Source organism: Nuphar pumila, chromosome 13 (assembly GCF_984573655.1).
Source record: "Nuphar pumila chromosome 13, dmNupPumi1.hap1.1, whole genome shotgun sequence".
Lineage (NCBI taxonomy): Eukaryota > Viridiplantae > Streptophyta > Magnoliopsida > Nymphaeales > Nymphaeaceae > Nuphar > Nuphar pumila.
The window spans coordinates 79118384-79141552 of NC_143261.1; the positions used below are offsets into that span (position 1 = coordinate 79118384).

Here is a 23169-nt window from a genome sequence, read left to right on the forward strand (position 1 = left end):
TTATTCACACCTCTTGGGTTCTTGTCAACCCTAGCTCATGAGTAGTGTGTGTATGTTTAATTAAGCCATATGTCACACACATTCATATAACATTAAGGCACCACACAAGCTCCAATCTGAGCAGTCAATAGTGTAGGCATACATTTCTTGCCTTATAACACCATGAATCCATAAATAATATCAACATGCGATATTTGAACATATCATGATAGCATATAAGATCATGCTCATTTATCATAGACTTGATTCAATTTCAAATCCACATATAGTCTATATTCATGATAGACATTCTATCATACACATGGTCTTTCCAGATTGTTTTCAAATCATAAGTCTGTGTATGATTATTTCAGATTTGCAGGATCATAAGCATAGATTTTTACCAATCTATAGTCATTTCAGTTTTGAAAAATCCTACGCATGCATATAGGTAGTTTCAGATATTTTCCAAATCATAACATGTATATGATTGTTTCTGATTGAAAGATCATAAGCATAGGCATTTCCAGATTTTTACAAATCTATAGTAATTTCAAATTTAAAAGATCTTACGCATGCATATAAGTGGTTCCAAATTTTTCTCCAATTCATAAGCATGAATATAGGCATCATATTATAAGCCAAAATCGACAAGTGCATAATCAATATACATAAGCATGCATATCAACACAATCATTCTTTAATCCAAAATCGATACGTGTATAATCACTATACATGGGCATGCCTATCAACACAATCATTCTTTAAGCCAAAATCGATGTGTGTAATCAATATTCCTAAGTATGTATATAGGCATTTTAATCAACAATCATGTGCATAATCAATGTACATGAGTATGCATATAGGCATTTTAAAATCAACACTATCATACTCAAAGCCAAAATCGACATATGCATAAGCATGCATATAGGCATTTTAAAATCAACACAATCATACTCAAAGCCAAAATCGACATATGCATAAGCATGCACATAGGCATTTTAAAAATCAACACAATCATACTCAAAGCCAAAATCGACATATACATAAGCATGCATATAGTCATTTTAAAATCAACACAATCATACTCAAAGCCAAAATCGACATATATAAGCATGCATATAGGCATTTTAAAATCATATTCTAAGCCCAAAAAATGACATATGCATAATCAATAAGCATGCATATAGGCATCATGCTTTAAGCCAAAATCGACATAAGCATAATCAATAAGCATGCATATAGGTTTTCAAAAAATCAACCCAATCATTGTCTAAAATTTACACAAGCCAAAATCGATATGTGCATTATGTATATAGGCATTTTAAAATCAACACCTACATACCATATGCCAAAATCGACATGGGCATAATCAATATGCATATAGGCATTTTTAAAATCAACATAATCATACCCTAAGCCATAACCAACATAGGCATAATATGCATCTAGGCATTTGTAAAATCAATATAATCATATTCAAAGCTATATACATAAACATGTATATAGGCATTTTAAAATCAACGCAATCACATTCAAGCCATATACACAAGCGTGCATTTAGGCATTTTAAAGTCAACACAATCATGCTCAAACCAAAAATCATCATAGGCCTATTCATATAGGCATTTTAAAACATTCTATAAGCCAAAAATCAACATGGCAATATGCATATAAACATTAAAATCAGCATACTAAGCCAAAATCGCCATGGGGCAATATGCATATAAACATTTTTAAAAACATACTATGCCAAAATCAATATGCATATCAACATAAACATACTAAGCATGCTTGGAGTCCCTACAACTATTATGGAGTATAGGATCCCCTACCTTGTTTGAAGCTTACAAAAACCCAAAAATGACAACTCCTTCAATGGTAAATCCCCACACTTGAGCTATCTCAAATTTGTAGATTTAGGGAGAGCCTAATTAGAGGCCACTCCTAAAATCATGAGAGAGAGAGAGAGAGAGAGAGAGAGAGAGAGAGAGAGAGAGAGAGAGAGAGAGAGAGAGAGAGAGAGTAAAATGTGAACAATGAGAGTGAGGGAGAGTGAAGCTATTTATAGCCTACTTGGGAGGAGAAGGGAATCTTCTAGGGTTTTCTAGAAGATCCCTTCCAAGGGTGTCGACCCAAGGAGGTGGGATAGTGGGGGTAGTGGAGGGAATATTCCATATTCCCCCACTATCATGTCTCCCACCTCCTTGTGATTCCTTTTCTAGAAAGTTCTCTCACTTACCTATTTTAAGTGGTCCAAGTCCAGTGGGTCCAAAATGAGATCCAACTCCAATGGATCCAAACCCACACTGGTCCAACAAATTTCAATTTGGGCAAATTTTAAACCCAATTTAAATTATACAAATTGCTAATTAATTTCTAATTATATTTGAATTACTATCTTAATTATTGCATAATTAAAATGCTTAACAATGTAGTTAGCACTAAATGTCAATTAAATCAAATGAACAATTAAATGCCTAATTAAATATAATTAATAATTGTGAATTAATTAAAAAAAGCAATTATATGCTAGTTAACTCGTAAATGCCAATTAAACCATAATTAGCAAGAAATGGTAAATTAAAAATATAATATACACTTAATGCTATTTATAATATAATAATGGCCATTGGCCACATTATTCCTGAAATTCACTTTTCATTTATTTAAAAATCTTAGAAAATTCGCAGACATTACATCCCCCCTCTTTGGCTCTCATCTTCCCCCCCCCCCCCCTCTCTCTCTCGTCTTCCCCATCTGTCTCCCTCTCTCGAGAAAGACGAAGACAAAAAGGGGAATTGAGAGAGAGATGGAGATAGAGAGGGGGGAAAGAGCAAGACTAGGGAGATAGAGAGAGACGAGGGTTTTGGAGGGGGGAATTTTTTCTGGGTACTAGGCGTACCCGCACTGCGCCTGGTACCCGTACTCGTGTCGGCGGCGCAAACGCCGTGTCGCGGTAACATAGCTGCTATGGAAACATCAGTAGCAAGTGCAAATGTTGGTAATTTCAATGCTATGATGGAAGGCACAGTTAGTACTCCATTAATATTTTCATTAATCATGGATTTCTCTCCTTGTTTTCCCCTCTTTCTCTCTTTCTTCTTTTCCTTGTGAATTTTCTTTTTTGAGACAATAGTAATTATTTGATGTGCATTTTATATTCTTCTATAGGTGGTTCCTCTTGCATTGAGGTTCAACAGGAAAATGCTGATGCCACTAAGAGTCTCACACCACCAAAATTGATTTTCCATGAGAAAATTCACGAAAATGGTCCTGCTTCAAATGTCCTCTGGAAGTATGCCAAATCTAAGTTGATAATCATTCTTATGGATCTTATTATGAGTTAGTTACTTTAAATTGTTGAACTGATGCATATGGCACTTGGTGTTACCCTACTTATTGTAGAATTTGCTTGCTTCAAAGATAAACCAGGTTGATAATGACATGTCAGAGAAACAATCTATTGTATTATTTTGAAATTTTTGGAGTAGCATTGATAGAATTATATGTGGTCTAGCACTTTTTATGACAATGTGATGTGCTGAATTAGTCAATTTATGCCCCATCTTGCAAGAATCTTGCAAAATGTAGGATTTGCATTTTCGAAGTTTGAAAATTTCCCAAATGGACCATGACTTCATTTTGCACTTTTATTTTATTTGTAATATCTGGTCATGATCTTTTGGTTTTTATCTTATGGATGTCTCCAAAGTATAATGTAATTTTCATCACTTGGGAGAAATAAAAATTGTAAATGGCCTGAACTCCTTGGCTTTTGCTTGTATAAGATGGCTATGCATGCACACATGGTCGATTTTGGTTTCTAAATTAAGTTGAAAGGATATTTTTAATCGATGGTGGCTAATTGTTCTGTTGACCGTAAAAGGTTGTGGAGACACCAATCACCATATTGTCTAGGGCTGTCTATTTTCATGGCTTGGTAGGCACCTAACCTTGTCTTGCAGTCATAGGTGGCTATTGCAGAAACAGAGAAATGGAGTGTTGGTAATACCCAGTTTGGGATGCATGTGCCTTGTATATAGGTCTATGCCTCTTAGGAAGTGTCCATATTGAGTCTATTCCTTGATGGGAAGTTGTAATCCTTATAATCAGTATAAAGATTATCGAATCATCACCTACTATAAGTTGTTTCTGATTTTTTTTCCCTATCATTTAGGCCTGTAACTTTCTATCCGCTATTTGGGATAGAACATTATCTGGTTACCTTGTTTTCTGGACTCGCTGTATATTATTGGTTGCAGAAGTGTTCATATCGTTATGTATAAGTGCATGATGCCATGAACCTGCATCACATGGATACTTATTTTTTGTTGTACTCATGAAACATGGTTCATATTTCTAAGTCGAGTTTTATTAAATAGGTATTTTGAAGATTCACATTCTCACATTACACACGCATAAACATGTAAATTATGTTGAATTGACGTGGAACAAGGAACAAGGTGCTACTGTAAGAAAATTTCTCTAAGGTGGCCTGTGGAGATTAGTCTGTACAGGGGTTTATAATTTTTTGGTTTGTAACTAGCTGGAACTTTGTACTTTTAGCCTTTCTAATGGATTCTGAGATAATTTGTAAACTTTGAAAAATAGGAGGCATCATAATTTTTGGGTTTCAGTTCTTGGGAATCCGGGGTATAAACAAAAGCTAAGCCAAGCTGAGCCAGATATTAATATGCTAAATCTTGTTTCTATACAATAATTGTAGGCTTGGTTTCAGTAAACCTCTTTTTAAGTCAAAATACTGAACAAATATGTAAGGTAAAATGAAGGGTAATGCAATTATTGTTGTAATTTTTTGTGACTTCATAAGGAATTTCCAGGTAGGATAATGCTATCTGTTGCGAGTAAAAAAGATATGAGAAAGTCTTTTTCTTGTTAAATGTAATACAACCTCTTTCAGGTACATGCGACTCTCTATCTTTAGATGAATCAGAGGAGATAAATGGTTGCATTTTTTTATTCATGATTTGAGAATGGTTAAGTTCTGTCCTTTTGGAAGCAAGAGATTCCTTATATTTGTCATTATGTCAGTTGCCCAAATGTTGGTTTATAAAGTTTGCAGTCTATTCAACTGCAGAACTTGTTGGGCAGTACAATCATAAATTTTCACAACCTTTTGCAGAGGGTGCTTTGAGATTGTTGACAGTGTCTCTCGCTGTCATATGTTTGATGGAATATGTGCTTATCCTCCAATACAAGTGTCACAAAAAGCTTTTGAGGCATCTAGGAATTTACCAGCACACTTGCAATTTAAGTTAGTGCCTCGCCAAGCTGTATGGCCAGAGCATTTTCATGCAAATCCTCCCTCATATCATGATATTGCCCTCTACTTTTCCCCTGGTGACATTGACAGGTTTAGTTTCATTAACCATGCTTGATTGTCTTAAACTTTTATTCATTTGATAATGAATTATATATTTAAAGCTCCTATCATGGTACTTTTCAGGTCTAGGCAGAACTACCATGATCTTCTTGAACGTATAACAAACCTTGATTTAGCACTGAGACATGATGTTGGTGGTGCTGATTTGTTGATATTTGTTTCCAAGCAGCTGCCCGGGGTTCCTGAAAGTGAAGTCTTTTGGCTTTTTCAAGTTGATTTTTTCAATGTGTTTCATATAGCTTATAAACTCTGATGAATCTGATCTGGAAAAGCATCCTAATCATTTCACTGCATTAAAAATTTAAAATTAGTAGGCTTCTACCGGAAGGAAATGAGGATCTTCCACAAAAGCAAAAATGCTTGCAACGAAGTGCCTATCAAAGACACTTTAATCATAACCCACAAAAGGGCACAAATGAGAGAACTCAAAAAGAAAAATAATAAACTTTATTTCATTCACATAAAATGCTTAAGAAGCATTGATACAAAGAGAGGGGAGTTACCCCTATTTATATACATGAGAGAAACAGAGGGAGAGAAGAGCCTTTAGAAGGCCCCACTGTTGGATTAGCTCCAACGGCTATTCAAACTAGTCAAATTTTTGACTAGTTTGAGTCTAGTTCAATATGAACTAGACAACCTAAAATACAAAAAATAAATAAAGAAAAAAGAAAAAGAAAAATATAATTAATATATAAAATATACTTATATGTATATACACTTTTTAACACTTTTCCTCAAACTTACGGTACAATGAGTGAAAGTTTGTTTAAGAAAAAATGAAATCTAGGAGCAGTGAAAGGTTTGATGAAGAAATCTGCTAATTGGTATTCTGATGTAACATATGACAAATCAATAGTTCCATGTAGATACTCCTCTGATATAGTGACAATCCATTTTGATATGTTTGGTGTGTTCATGAAATGTTCGGTTGCTGGCAATGTAGATCACACTCTTGTTGTCACAGCACATGCGTGAGGCTTTTGTCACTTCAACTCCCATGTCAGCCAGCAGTCTGCCAGACTACCTCTATCGTTGTGGTGGCCATGACTCGGTATTTAGCTTCGGTTGACAAAAAAGAGATCTGCTGCTTTTTACACCACCACGAAATCAAGGATTCACCTAAGAAAACACAAAAACCAGTGGTTGAGTGTCTATTATTAGGATCACCTCCCCAGTCAGTATCAATATAAGCAATTAAATCTAATGCAGATAAAGCAAACAAGGAGAGACCTCGTGAAATGGAAGACTTAATGTATCTAATAATACGCAAAACTGCTCTCATGTGAATAGAAGTGGGAGCATGCTGAAATTGACTATCCATTTGTACGTGTGCGATATTAGGTCTAGTAATGGAGAGATAGAAAAGTACTCCAATAAGTTGTCTGTAAGGAGTGAGATTTTTAAGAGGTTCTCCATCATCAATTCTCATTTTGTTGTTGACAACTTCTAGAGTATCTAATTTCTTATCATCTGTGATTCCGGACCTGAAAACAATATCAAAAGCTAACTCAGATTGAGATAATAAATAACTTTGAAGGGAATAAACAACTTCAATTCCTAAAAAATATCTCAATAAACCTAAATCAGTCATTTCAAAATGATTTTTAAGAAGCTTTTTAATGTTTTCAACTTCCTATTTATCTCTTCCGGTGATAATCATGTCATCCACACAAAGAAGAAAAATAATAATCCCTGCATTAGAAATTTTAACAAACAAACCAGTGTCAGTCAGGCAAGTTCTGAATCTAATATCGAACATAACATGACTAAACCTCATACCAGGATTTTGGTGCCTGTTTAAGACCATAAAGGGCCTTTTTCAAACAAAGAGCTTTATCCTTAGGAATACTTATACCAGGTGGTGCTTCCATATATACTTCTTCAACTAGGTTTTCATTGCTAAAAACATTTTTGACATCCATTTGAAATATAAGTCATTTTCTAATAGAGGCTAAGGCTATTAAGGTCCTAATTGTAGTCATCCTGGCAACTAGAGCAAAAGTTTCTTCTTAATCTATGCCAAATTTTTGGGAATACCCCTTGACTACTAATATGACTTTATATCTTTCAAGAGTTTCATCACTCTTGGTTTTAATCTTATAAACCCACCTACAACCTATAGGTTTCTTTCCTATGAACTATCTTGAATAGTCCAAGTATTAGCTTTTTTCTGAGGTTTCTAATTTTACCCTCATGGCTTCTACCCATTCTATATGTTCTTTGGCTTGAGTATAGGATGAAGGTTCTATATACAAGTGTATCAATGCAATGAATGCCTTACATGTGAGAGAAAAGGATTTGTCGGACACAAATTTACCGGGAGGTTTAGAGACTCTAGATGACCCTTTGGTTTGTACTTCTGAATATTTTTCCAATGCACATGGAAGATTGGACGTGGAGGAGCATCGATAGCATCTGCGGATTCTGTTGCAAACACCGAGAGAGCTTAGCTAAGTTCTCGAAGTGTGAGTTTTGGCTCGACAGAGTGATATTTCTCGGCCATGTAATCTCAGAGAAAGGCGTGGACCGTAATCTAGCTAAGGTGGAGGCAGTGTTGTCTTGGGAGCAGCCAAAGACGGTTACAGGGATCAGGAGTTTCTTAGGATTGGTAGGCTACTACCATCGATTCATCCAAGACTTCTCGCATATAGCTAAGGTAGAGGCTTTTTTGTTATGTTGGTTCGAAGAGAAAACTCAGTTGCGAATATGCAAACACAAAACACTTGTTTTGCTTTTTGAGGCATCAGAGAATGCGGTCTTGAAAACTCGCATGTGAAAATCTTTCAAAAATTGAGTTTCGGCGAGGATGCACAAATCTGTCTTTAAATACATACTAGCGTATTCTAAAGGAGGCAGGAGTACATAAAAAATGCGTACTTTATAAAATTATACATGCATATAAAATACATATATATTAAACCATAAGCTTGTGCACGTTACAACTTGATGGCAAGGTAAATGGCCTAAAGTAGAGCCCCACACATCGAGCTAAATAAATTGCGTAAGTGAGGTCTGGTGTACGAAGCCGTACATCGGGCTAAGTAAATTGTGTAAAGCAAGAGCATGTGAAAGTTTCAGCGCAACGGTAAAATAAATGACATAAAGCAAGGCCCGATGTGTGAAACCACACATCAAGCTAAATAAATTATAAAAAGCTGGCACCTGTGCACATTACGGCGCAATGACAAAGTAAATAATGTAATTTAAAATGGACAAGAATACGCAAAACTTTGTCCTTGAGTTAAAAGCACACATATATATAAGAAGTATTCTGACATTGTTCTCGTATGCAACTTTTCCTTACCTCAGAGATGGTTCGAATCTCTTACGATTTCGAGTGTAGGTTCTTAAAGGCTTGTGCCTCGGTAAGCATGTGTCACCCATTGTGCCGATGTGGTATGCTGCAAATGGTTTATATTGTACTATGTTAAGTTCTTAGATTTTGATGAAAGTGGCGACAGTCGCATCACAACGGTCAAACTTGAACCTAGTTCGAACGGACTGGATCGAGTCGGGCTTGGTAGAGGTCGAGCTGATCTCGCCGACTAGCTGGGTTGAGCTAAGGAGAACTGAAGGAGCGGGATAGGACCTGACTGAGCTGGCTTGGTGGAATCGAGTCAAACTCGGCGCACCCGAGTTGGCTCAAGGGAGTTGGACCGAATAAGGTTGAGCTATGCTTTTAGCCGAGCTCAGCTTGGTTTGGCTTGACTGTTGCTTGGGTGCAAGAGGGGTGAGGGCTCGACAGTTAGGCCGAGCCGCACCCGGCTCAGGATATGACCGAGTTTGGCTTGGTTCAACAACACAGGAAAAAAGGGTGAGAGGGTCGACGGCTAGGCCACTGCGGGAAGCAGTGGCTGCCGCGGCCAGCCGATAAAAAAAGAAGAGGGGTGGTGGTAGCAGGAGGAGGCGACGTTAGCCAGCCCCTCCGACTAGCCACCCAATGGCAACCAGTGTTTTAAAACTCGTCGAGTCAACTCGTTGACTCGGCTCGGCTCGCCCCTCCAGCGAGTCAACCCGGCAAGGCAAACTCGGTTTGCCAAAACTTGGGCTTGACTCGGCCAGACTCGGCTTGACTCGGCCTGACTCGGCTTGACTCGACCTGACTCGGGCGAGTTTTGGGATGTTTGAAATTTGTTTTTTGAGTTTCAAATTACAGTTTCGAAATATATAAGTACATATATTTTAACAAGGGTTACCCCCAGATATTTTCTATAAAAAAGAAAATAAAAATCATTTAAAGATAAAAAAGCATTTAAATCCATAGAATAAAATCACCATGTTGTTCGAACTACTGTTCACCCTGTGTTATCAACTTATTCTAGCAAAATATTTTAAAGAAATGATTCTCACTATATATGGTGGGTCAACTGTGCCTATGGGAAGTCACATTTAGGTTTCATCGTCCATTTGTTATGTGAACAAGTATTGTACATATTCAAATATTAGTAGTCTTTTTATAGTTGTGCCATTAATATATTTCCTGCATAGTTTTATACATGAGAAAATTGCTTATTTATGTTGATATTGGGCATTCTGTAAACTTTCAATATGCACATATATCCCTGTTTTACATTTATGGATTTGTTAGAGAGGGAATTAAAACTTTTAAAACAAGCTAGCATATATGATTGGCCATTTTAGGAACCTTAGGTAGTAGCAGACTTAACTCATGGTGACCAAATCCTCTAATTCAAGTCATGAATTAGTCAAAGTGCTTGTATAGATATCAAATTCAATTATTCAAGCAAACCTCTATAGCTCTTTGCAGTTGTTTTTATATTCTTACAGACATTTGGAGACTATGTTTACTCAAAAACATGGTTTCAGACAAATTATATATTGTTTTTCTTTTAAAATCAAAAGTTAACAAAACCCGGTCCGAGTCACCGAGTTGACCCGCCGAGTCACGAGTCAATAAATAACGAGTCGAGTTTCGAGTCACGGGTTTTAAAACCTTGATGGCAACAACAACAGCAACCTCTGGATGTTGATGTTTTTGTGCGAAGAGCACAACACCCTCTCACCTGGCGAGCTAGAGCCACCGTCGCTGGTGGCTCTGGGTTGCCGACGAGAAAGAAAGTAGGGAGGAAGGGAAAGAGGGAGGGTGTCGACTGCTGTTGTTTTTGTGTGAAGAGCACAACACCCTCTCACCTGGCGAGCTAGAGCCATCGCCGCTGGTGGCTCTAGGTTGTCGGCGAGAAAGAAAATAGGGAGGAAGGGGAAGAGGGAGGCCGACACCCGAGGGCTTTCGTAGTTCCTCATGGAGGAGAAAGAGAGTAGAGAGAGAGAGAGAGAGAGAGAGAGAGAGAGAGAGAGAGAGAGAGAGAGAGAGAGAGAGAGAGAGAGGCTCCGACGAGAGGGGAGTAAGCATAGAAAGACAGGGAGAGAGACGGATTCGGGGTCGGGGGGAAAGAGAGAGGCGGGGCACGGGTTTGGCTGAGAAGAGCGAGAGAGACGGGGGTGTCGGGTTTCCGGCAAGGGAGAGATAGACGGGAGGCAGTCGGGGTTCCCTTTTTAAAAAGAAACCCCCCTGTGGGGGGTTTAAATAGGCTAAGGGGGGGGGGGGATGTCGACTGGTATGTCGACATCCCACCCGAATCCATTTTTTTTCCTAGAACCCATAAAAAGTTAGTGAGTTTTACAACCTCTGCCACCACCACTTAGCTCACAACTTTCATTGCTGGTCCTCACACCCAAGGGCGTAGTTAGGATTCATGTGAGGGGGGGGAACCAAGGGCGTAGCAAAAAAAAAATGTGTGATAGTCGGGAGTTCGGGGGCAGCGCCCCTGTTTTTTTTTTTTTGAGATAAAATAAAAAATGGCTACAATTATTAATAAAATTCTATTTCATATGGACTAATCAAACTAATTGCTGCAGTCAGGGTTGGGCTAGGACTGGGCTGGGCTACAAAAATGGATAAAAATCTATTTCATATGGAATCAGGGCTGGGATAGGACTGGGCTTTTAATTTTTTTTTATCTGTTTCGGGAGGCAGGACTGGGCTTAGCCCAGTCCTGCCCCCCCCAGCTACGCCTTTGCTCACACCTGCCAAGCACCTCCCTGCACCTGACCTTATCAAACCCACCTGCTGCTGCACCTTTTCCAGCCACCTTCTGTTTTTCTTTCATCACCACCATTGTTCGTGGCTGCACCCAGCTGCCACCTCCATTAGACCTGCGCCCAACTACCCTCCCTTAGACCCTGCACCTAGCTGACCATCTCCCTCACCCAGTCTGCCCCACTTGAGCACGCCTGAACTGCACCCTGCAGGGTCGACCCTGTCAGTTCCTTTGCGCACTAAACCCATCGACCGCGACCTAGTTCAACTTCGACCCTCCACCTGATGCCATTCGGCTCCCGCCTAGCTAGCCTGACCCGAGCTGCCTTGCACCCAAACCTACTTGCTGTTTTTGCTACCCTACTTAACCGCATTCAGTCCAACTACATTCCCTGGGTACCCAGCTGAGCTCAGCTTGCTCTAGGTGTGCCCAACTCACTCCTTCTATACCCGGTTCCCTTGTGTTAATCTCTTCCATTGAGGCAACTCAATTCGGTGGAATCACGATTCTCACCTCCTCTACCCAGTCCGCATAATTCGACCCCGATCCGGCTCAACTCCACTCACATCACGGTTTAGTCGATATCATCGCTCCACCACAGTCCGCAACAGGGCTCACTTCATCTTCTCGCATCAAAGATTTATTTTGGAGGAAAAATTCCCCCGGGACTTTGGGGATTTTTTCCATCTCTTTTCAACAGGCTTCCAAGGTAAGCTTCTATCGCCAAATGAGTGTGATTTCTGAATATTTAAATATATATTTGAGACATACTTGTTTGCTTATATTGGAATCGTTACGCATGAAGTATTCATCTTGTGTCTTGCGTACAATATATATACATGGTCCATTAAATAAAATAATATATATATATATGTATCAGATTTTGAATAAAATAATAGTTTTTATCATACTTTGAACAAAATAATTGTTTTTCATATGAAATACTAGTCTTGCATATATCCTTTTTGAATAAAATAATATATATATGCATCGAATTTTGAATAAAGTAATAGTTTTGGTCCATATCATACTCTGAATAAAAATAATAAAGGCATATGCATTTTGTTTTGGATAAGATAATAGTTTTGTACACATCATATTTTGAATAAAATATTATGAGATATGCATGCATTGTATTTTGGATAAAATAATACTTTCCACTTATATTCTTCGTACTCACCTTTTGAAGATAAAAATATTCTAAGTATGCATAGAATACCGTGCAACTCTGCTTAGCTCAAGAATAGAGCTTTGGGTTTAGAGAACCCTACTGACAATAAAACAGTTTGCACCAAATAAAAGGAAAATAATTACGACTCAAAAGAGGCCATGGTTCTGGGAGACCTAGTGTTGGGAGACCTTTCTAGTGTCATAAGCACACTGTAGTGTGTAGGGCTTACTTCCATTTTGGGATTGGCTCGTATGCGAGCTCGAAATAACGTAACTCTCAAAGTGCGAAATAAAGCACTATCTGATAAATAAAACTTTCCTACACACAAACCTAAGATTTTGATCCGCCTCATTGGCGAAGTGCTTGTATATACAACGCAACCTATGTCACATGTGTGCGGTGCGGGGGTGCGGCACTTTCAAAAACCTTGGGTGCGGGGGTGCGGCAGGGGCAAAAATGTATATATATATAAGGGGGGTCCGGTTGCCCACTTTTTTATGGATCACTTTATGCCAGTCCATCTGTCCCCGTCTTCACTTACTGGAATGGTTTGGTTTCCTCAATGGGAATATGCCTCTCCAACGACGTCCTCTCTTGGGTTAGGCACACCGGTTCCCGTTTTTCAAATTTCAACACAGAGTTTCATGGGGTCATCGTCGTCATTTTGAAATGTCAAAGCTGTTTTTAGAAAACCTGGAAAAAGGCTCATTGTTTCGTTCGACCTTTCTATTTGTAAAACTTAACTATCTTTGGTCCTTTCGAGAGTTATAGGCCTAGACACCAAAATACCTAAAATGCCCTTAGTTTCACACCCACACTTCTTAAAATCTGTCGACCCTCTGGATCTTCATGGGTCCACCTTTGAGTCGTTGACCAACTTGTCGGAGTAGCGGCCCTTAACTAAATGGCTTTTGTCCCACTTGACCCTCCAACAGAACCCCGTGGAGTCGACCCAAGTTCAATGAGAACGATTGAAACACAAAACTATAGGCCTCGAAGTATGTCCTTTTTTAATATGTTTTCAAGGAACTCAAGTAACATGTGTCACATCAAGGACTTGGTCCGTTAGAATGCATGCGACCAATTTATGAAGGGAACCCAAAACCATCTCCAGTTGGACAGGTCCAACTTTTGAGAAAGGACACACATGTCATTGTAGCCAGGTATGGGGGGCGGATGTTCCTGGTCTTTGACAATTGACAACCCACAGAATATCTTTTGTACACAAAATCCCTGACCTGATAGCCTAGGTCATAATAAAGGAGTAGACCCACTGCCGCTTCTGTTGTCTCCCGAATAAAAAAAGACTTACCACGCAAGCCACGTATTTCTACCCACAGTGTCACACGTCTTCTCTTTCTAAAAACCCATCTCGTTGCCTGTTCAAACCAAAGTTGCACCCCTTGCACCCCAGAGGACGCTCCCCTCCCCTTTGCCCCTTCCTCGCACAGAGACACACAGAGTGCCACAACATGGAGATGAAGCCAAAAACCAAGATAGTGTGCACGTTGGGTCCATCATCAAGGTCCGTGGAGATGCTGGAGAAGCTGCTCAGGGAAGGCATGAACGTCGCCAGGTTCAACTTCTCTCACGGTACCCATGCTTACCATCAAGAGACGCTTGACAACCTACGGACCGCCATGCACAACACTGCCATACTCTGTGCGGCCATGTTTGATACCAAGGTATTTATCTCTCTCTCTCTCTTCTTGATCGTACCTGGCGGGGGTTATAAGGGGGCAGCGCCCCCAACCCCTCCCCCCCCCCCCAAAGTTTTTTTTTAAAAATTCCGCAGCCCATTTCATAGGGCAATTTAAAAAAAAAATCCAAAAAATGGACCGAAATGACCCTAGGTGCGGTCAACGCACCCAGGGTCAGGTTGACCGCACCCGGTGCCGCACCCGCGTCGACGCGGGTGCGGCACCCTGCTAGCCGAATCCCTGTGACTTAGAGCACAACTAATGATTGGGTTGGGTACATAGGACTATGGATATTATAAAAAAATGGCTACTTGAGTTATTAAACCTCATTCTGGCCTACACAGTGTAAGGCACATAAACTAATCACTGTAATAAAGATAACCCTTCAGACTGATTCTGTTTTGTTACCTTGTAGAAGGTAAATGGTACAACAACGAGTGATTTTGTTCTGATTTTTGGGAGCGAGGCGTTGTAATATTGTATATTTTTCCATGATTTTTAAATTCAAAATTTTTGAATTTTTAAGTATTTAACAAGAATGATAAAATCATGGAAAATATCCTTAAATATACGAGACGTCAGCTGGGTTTGGGCGTGGCACTGACAAGACCAAAATGTGACAATTAATATTTGAGAATTTTTTTTGTTTTTAACCTTTAAATTCGAGCAAAAATCGAGCGAAATTTAGGCAAAATTCAAAAGCAAAAATCAGGTATGTATACTGTTAGATGCGTCTCATAATTTTGAGAACGTTGGTGTCTTGTTTTTCTGAAATCGGGTTACAGTTGGCCCGAAAATCACGTTTTTCAAAAATGACCCGCCTTTATTTTTACCTTTTTTTTGGATTGGATCGGACTGGATCCACTTCGTTTGATCCAAGTTGGTATGGATATGGACCAAGTCTACGACCCATATTAACTAGGATCTGGTCCAGGTATGATCCATATGGATTTTGGATATAGATTTGGATATTGGATCCAGATATGGATTCGAAATCCAAATATGACCAATTTAAAACTTTAAAATTAATTTAAAAGTTAAATTGAGTAGGTGGAGTTCTACTTGGAGTAGAACTCTACTATAGGAGGATTTCCAGAGGGGGCCTAGACCCTCTAGAATATTCTTAGAATATATTATTTAATAATTAATTACTAATTAATTAATAAAATAAAATAACTAAGTTCAAGATTTATCTAATAGATAAGGTGGAGTTCTACATGAAATAGAACTCTACTTAATTGGGATCTCTATAGGGGACGTCACCCTCTAGAGAGAGACTTTTTTGATAAGAACTAAATATAAAAAATAAATTAATAAAAAAGAAGATTATCTAGAGAGGTTTTGGTAGAACTCTACTCTCTAATAGAGAGCTCTAGAGGGGACATTACCCTCTAGATAGAGATTTAAATTAAAATAAAAAAAATTAAAACAAGAGATAATACCATATAAAAGAGGGGTTGGACTCCCTCTCTCTCTAGAATCATGATTCTAGAGAGAGAGAGAGAGCCCAAACTCGTTGGGAAGGGAGGAAAAAAAAGGAAAGAGAAAGAAAGAAAAAAGAAAGAGAAAAAAAGAAAGAAGATGTAATTCTCTCACACTTCTCACTCACTTCCATGTGCTTCCTCTAATTTGGCAATCATCATTTTTATATTTTGTTAAAAATGTAATTCTTACACTAAAAAATCATGAAATTTAAGAATAGTCACTTTTATTTTAGTTTTTATTTGTGTTCCATTTCGTTTCTCATTCAATTCTTATATAGCTTTTTTTATTCCTCGCATCCTGCTTCCTATATATTTTAAAATGTGTCGCTTCTCGCTTCCGCTTCCTAGTGCGACAACCTTGGTATGTATACATGTATTTTCTAGAGATTTTGATTTCCCTATTGGGTTAAATCCTAAAATACTCATGTCTATGCTGATTTTCTTGATTTGACATGAGCATGCCATTGTTTTTTTTTTTGTTTAAGCATGTGTTCTACTTTTATTGATTTTGGGTTATGCGAATCGTAAGAAATACATGTCGATTTCCTTACATAGATCTTTTTGCTGAATAATATATATATATATATATATATATATATATATATATATATATATATATATATATATATATTTGGCCCTGCTGATTTTGTTGTTTATGTTCTGAAATAAATTTATGGTTTGGATCAGTTTTGATCTGTCTGGCCGATCCCAACATATGGGCAAACTCGATCAGGTTTGCCATTACGCTGCGATTCAACTGTTTGATTAGACCTGCCGATGACTATGTGTGAGCAGTCTGATCAAACCAGCCGAATCTGATTATTTTTATGCTATGTTGTTGCCTGTTAACTTAACTGACTTATATGTGGGCTGTTATCAAACCCGATTTCTGGTCATTATGTTAACTATTATCAGGTTTGATTTTGTGTTATCAAATCTGATTTCATGTCGACTGTCATCAGAATTGATCATATGAATTTTATGATGGCTATTATCAGACTTGATTACACACTGGTTTTGGATGTTGATCAGACTTGATTACACATTGTTTTTGGATGCTGATCAGACTTGATTACACGCTGTTGTTTATGCTGATCAGATTTAATTACATATGTTAATCTTGATGATTGTTATCAGATTAACTATGTGATTGTTTTGATAACGGTTATAGGTTTTGACTATATATTAATTGGATAAACTGTCATCAAATCTGAACTTATGTTGTTATGTAAACTGCCATCAAATCTGAATTTATGTTGATATGTAAAACTGCCATCAAATCCGAATTTATGCTGTTATGTTGACTGTCATTGAATTTATGAATATGTTGAATTCGTTGACTGTTATAAAATCTGTTTTATGTTATTGTTTTGACTGATATCAAATTTGATTACCAGTGTTTTTATGGATAACAACTGCTATGCACATTTTGCAACAATATGCTGCTGACAACATGTTGCTGCTCACTTTCGTGCGACAATGACATGCTGTTGAGCATGGTTATGCATTGAAAAATCAGATTTGTCAAGTCGTGCATTATGTGTTATTTTTTTCAGATTTGATATGCGTGTGCAAACTGATCAGACTTGCCACTGTTCACGCAAGTGTAATCTAATCAGATTTGCCACTCTTTGCGTGTGTGTGCAATCTGGATCAGATTTGCCATGTGTTGCTCATGTGCAATCTGATAGATTTGTCATGGTTTTTCGTGTGAAATCTGATCAGATTGGCCACAGTTGGAGCATGTGTAATCTGATAAGACTGTCGATTATGTTGGATGTTTGCAATGTGATTAGATTGGTAGTGTGTTGGGCGTTGATTTTGAACAGTTTTGCTATGTTCATAATTGCATTCATGTGGACTGCAGGGTAATATATCTGATGTGATTTGATTGTGCATGCTTATGTATTCATATACTATGTTGCAAATGTGCATATCATATGCATGAAAATTTTAAAGTTATATTGATGTTTGCATAAAATGTGCTTATTTGAGTGTTTATGCATGATATAAATTATGATAATGTGTGTTGCAAGTATCTGTTCGCATGCGTATGCAATTGGCTTCATGTGCATTCATGTTGTGTGATTGAATGTACATTCTGGACATGCTTTGAAACAAGATGTGTTTTGCATGTTCAATAAAATTTTGCAAAAGATGCATAAATCACTTTGAGATGCTTGTGTGGTTAGATATGAAGCACTGTGGGCCGTGTAGGCCAGGAGCATGTGTTGTTGTGCTTGTGTTGATTTACTTATGCATTTACAAAATTTATTTTTAAAAATTATTGGTTTTTTCAAAATTAATTGCACTGTTATATTTTGCGGTCCAGGGCCTGAAAATTGGTTTTGCATGTTGATTTGCAAAACGGTTCTTGTGTAAAAAACTTGAAATAGTTTAAACAGGTAAAAAAGATCAAACAATGTAATTAATCTCTTCCATAGTATGAGAATCTTGGATGGTGGTTTTGGGAAAATCGTGAGGATAGTAAAACTTTGTTTGTGATTATGCCCCTGAACCCGATATGATAGTTCACCTCCCGGCCACGGCTTTAGGGAGATTCAATCACTTTGCCTGGGGATGGTGTTGTTGACTCATCTGTAGTTATTCGTATATCAAGAAAGTGACATTAGTGAATGTTGATTTCCCTGATGTCCCGACATTAGATATTGATTTCTAATGTTTCGATGAATGATGTTGATTCCTGATATCGGTCGAGGAATGAGTGTGAAACCCAGTAATAAAATACAAATCGTATAACTGAGAACCTACCTCGGACTTCAGGAATTTGTCTCTTTTGAGTATCTGCGGATTTAAGGAAAAGTGAAAACTAAATTTGTGTGCATTTAATAGGAACATGCATGCAAAAAAAAACTCTGATAAACAACTTAATAAGTATTAATGCATGTGCATTGAATTATGCATCTTTGTTGTTCTGCATTAGTTCATGCATTCATGTTTATTCTGTTTCGCATAATTGTTAATGCATGATATTTATTTAAATGCTTGAATGGTAAGTTGATTATAGAAATTGTTGATGTGATATTCTTCTGAAATTATGTATGAATTTGGTTTATGGTATTTCCTTACTCTTTGAATTTTTAGAAGAATTCGTATAAAGGACTTTGGTTCTTACCCATTTTCAAAATCTGACAATTTTACTATTTCAGCTTATTTGATATTTATTTAATTGATTAATAAAGTTAATTATTCTTCGTTGATTCAATGCACTGTCTATTGTGGTTTGTTATATTGAATCTGTGAGAACCCGAATCCTTGGGTTTTGTTTTTGCAATTGTTAAAAAAAAATTCCATTATTTTTACGAGGATTAGTTGGGGTTGTTACAGGCGTATCATTGGTCTCTACTAACTCGTACGTTTTTGAAGGTCGAGGCTATCCACGTGTCCTAGGTGATAGAAACCCAACTACTGCAGTTAGTTTATGATGCGTCTTATTTTTTATTCTGCCTTAGCTGTGATCTCTTCCGGTTACAGACCGCCCGCTTTGTGTTCGCTACAGTCAAGCACCCGAGTTTAAAACATTTGAGAATAATATACCCCCGTAGTACTTCCACTATCTGTGATTGTCCTTCCCCACGTACCTAGGTGGATGATTAATTATCGAAACAAAGACCTTTTGAATCACAATTTAAAATAAAACTATGCTGTAATTATGAAAATAGTTATGTTCTGTAATTTGTCTTACTTTTCGCTGAAAATGTTTTATGTGCTGTTATATCTGAATTGTTTTAATATTCTGAATCACCAAAATTGGTATAGACTTACCAGACTGTCAGAAGTCTGACCCTTTAATGGGTTTTTGTTCAGGTACATGTCAGTGAATGCAGCGGGTCAAAAACGACATCGAGGACTAGCACTCTCTAGAGGATCTAGGGCCCATCTTGGGAGTTTTGTTCATAATATTTTGTTTTTCCTAGTTTTGAACCTTCTGTTGTAAAACCCGTAATTTTAAAGGATTATTAATAAATAAAGAACTCATTTTTTTTATCTGCATATTAGAAATGTGTTTCTAGCTTTTGAATTTTATTTATTTATTTATTATATATTCATTTGTTCATTCAAGCCAATCAGGGTATAATTTGCATTTATAGAACTATTTTGGGCTATAAATCACTATATATATATATTATATTTAAATATATTTTAATGGAGTTTGTAAATTATTGGAGTGTATTTGTGTGTTATTTGACTATTGGTAATGATTTATAAAGTAATTTGCTATTTTTGGCTAATCTTGTTATAATTGACATTTTTTGAGTTTTTGGCATTTGCGATCGCACACAAAGGGTTCGTTGTATTGCTTGGGTAGCGGTCTTTGCAGACTTCGAAACTCCTCGGCCTTTTGAGTTTTGATTCATTATTCTTCACATTATTAAGGTAAGATACCTTAACTGAACTTGCAGAGAGCATGTTTGGGCACTAATTGTGTAAGCATGATGTCGTTGTACTGAATATTTAAATGAATTGCAAATATAAGTTATGCTCACACTTCACTTAGCTATGGATATCTAGGACTCTTGTGATTGTAATTCGGAGATCATGCTTGTCATGATTGTAGTTAGCAGAATATGGACTGTGTTTGCTGCAGGTACACCTGTGTGTAGGTTTGAATGCCCGTGCACTTATGAATGTATAATATATACGCAATGTGTGCCATCATACTTTGGTTTGCGTATATTATTTTGCTTTGTGTGTTTGTATGAATTTGATACATGGTGCACATATAACTACTATGGATATGTATAAGTCGTGTTCGATGCATAATGTGAATCTTATATATATTGTCTTGTCATATGATGGACTCGTTTATTCTTATATGAAAAAATGTATGCGAATGTTATAAATTGTTTTGAACTTATATGTTTTGTTTGCTTGAGAAATATATGTGTATGATGTACGGTAGGATGGTCAATGAGATTTTGACCAACCCTTACACAATTATATCTAAGGTGATATATCGATTCATGTGGTGAAAAATACATGACCTTTATCGTGTGTGCAAATCTTGAACGACGTAGGAGTTATGTTTGTTGAGGTTTAGTTGTTTCGTATTATGAAATGTGCATGTTCGCGTATGCATGCATAAAACTCATGTTTTGTTTACACATGCTTCGAGGTTCAATTTACGAAGTGCAATGTTCTTTGTGGCGATGATATGATACGTAGGATAATATGCTTATGTATGATATGATTTAAATGCCATGTGAAATGAAATTATGAATGCATGCAATAAATGTTTAAGTTCAACAGTGAATTTCGGTTCATGAAGTCTTATTGGTTAAATGTGTGATTTTATAATTTTAATGTCATATGAAGTGACGTATGATGTGATGCTTTGATTGTATACATGCTTATGCTCATATTGATGGCTATCGACCCTGAGAGTGGTCGATTGTATTGATGCATGTATCACAATAGTTTCACTGGATATGGTACCCATTGAGGAACTATTCCAAAAAGATTCTCTGTGAGGGTGTGCATGACCAGATCAGGTAATCCGGCTAGGGCGATAAGTCTCTGTGAGGAAGTGCATTGTCCAAGAGCGGGCAACCCGCAAAGGCTGTATATTCCTGTGAGGAAGTGCATTGTCCAAGACCAGGTAGGCCATTTGTCTAGGACGGTAACTCCTTGTGAGGTTGTACATTTCTTAGACCAGACCAGGTGATCCGGTGTAGATTTTGTAAATCTTTATTATGAATAAATGAAATGTTATGATCTTTTGAGTTGATTGAGATAGTCAGTTATGAATCTATAGATTTGACTTTTCTATTATAGCATGATTATATATTGAACTTAGATATGATAATCAGATCTTTATTGATTTTAGATCTTGATATGAGGTTATGATTGTGACGCTTATGTTAGCGTATAGGTGAATGACACTAGGGGTGGCAAAACCTGACACGACCCGCCAACCCGCCTCTTAGGCAAGTTTTAGTTTGGCTTAAACTAACCCGTTTAATAAACGGGTCGGGTTCGTGTTAGAGGTATGCCAACCCGGCTGACCCGTTTAATAAACGGGTTAGGCGGGCGGGTCAACCCGCCAACCCGTTTACCCGACCAAACCCGTTTATTAAACGGGTCGGGTTCGTGTTTGCCACAGCCGACCCGTTTAATAAACGAGTCGGGTTCGGGTTGAGGTATGTTGACCCGCCGGGTTGACCCACCAACCCGACTCGATTGCCACCCCTAAATGACACATCACGCCTACAAATGATTAGTTTTGACTTATTAGGTGAATGATACATTACACCTATATAGTTTCATTGTAAATGATTGCATTATGATTGTCTGAGTAAATATATCGCACCTATGTATCATGATTGATGCGTATCATGAATATCTAACTAAATTACTTACAAGGTATGTGCGTGTGTTTCACGTTGGAATGGTCAAATGTGATTTGACTTATTGTTTATAAGAATTATGAATGCATATGAAAATGATGCAATGATCTGAATGTCTTAGATGCATATATATATATATATATTTATATATATATTTATGTGATGACTTGTATGACTTGAATGAATATAGATATTGCTTTATTACGTGAGTTAAAGGTTGAATAGAATATTAAGTGATGAAATGTTTTATGTTCGAATGCTTGAAATGAATGACTCATAAGACGTTCTCTTGTCTATCACTTGACGATGGATGAATAATATATCTTTACCTTTAAATGCTTGATATGTTTTCTTTAAGTTTGAGTTTGGGTTGTTTTACCAGACTTTAGCGAGTCTGACCCCGTTTTATGAGGGACAAGTAATTCCGGTAAAGTATGATGAGTAGTTGGAGCGAAGGGTTGGTCGAGTTGCATCCTCGAGGGTCCACTCTTACCTTGCAATCTTGGTATTCATGATTTTTGTTTTAAGTACTTGATCATGTAGAGACTGAAGTATTTTTTCATACTCTGATTTGAAATGAAATTAAAACTCTTTATATTTCAATCTTATATTATACGTGGTTTGAAATGTGTATATCCCGTACATTTTGATTTGATTGTTATCTTTCGTGTAACCGCGCCCAAAGTTTTAACCGTTTTTAAAAATCATTTCTGCATTATAAGATCGGATTTACTTATACTTATAAAAAAAAACTGGTCTTGAAATTTCAATATTTGAACTATAATTAAGGTTAAAATTTTTGGGGCGTTACATCTGTACATTTTGTCAAGAATAATGTAAATAATATTTTGTTTTTCACTCTGATAAAAGCTTTGTGTTACTTCAACCCTATGACTCGCTCAAAATTTTCAAATCTAGACTCAACATTAAATCGTTTTTTGCTGTCAATATTCAAAAAGAAAAATTTTCAATTTTTTCGGTAAAATTTTTGGGTTTTA

At 37.2% G+C, this 23169-nt stretch overlaps 1 protein-coding gene across 1 annotated transcript in view; it reads left to right on the forward strand.

The window, feature by feature from the left end:
• Positions 1-23169, forward strand: part of LOC149818825 (uncharacterized) — an 84870-nt gene that overhangs the window by 14066 nt on the left and 47635 nt on the right. The window contains exons 5-7 of the mRNA XM_089985111.1: positions 3154-3277; positions 5126-5356; positions 5450-5574. Of these exons, the coding sequence (XP_089841237.1) occupies positions 3154-3277; positions 5126-5356; positions 5450-5574 (480 nt within the window). The remainder of the gene's footprint in view (positions 1-3153; positions 3278-5125; positions 5357-5449; positions 5575-23169) is intronic.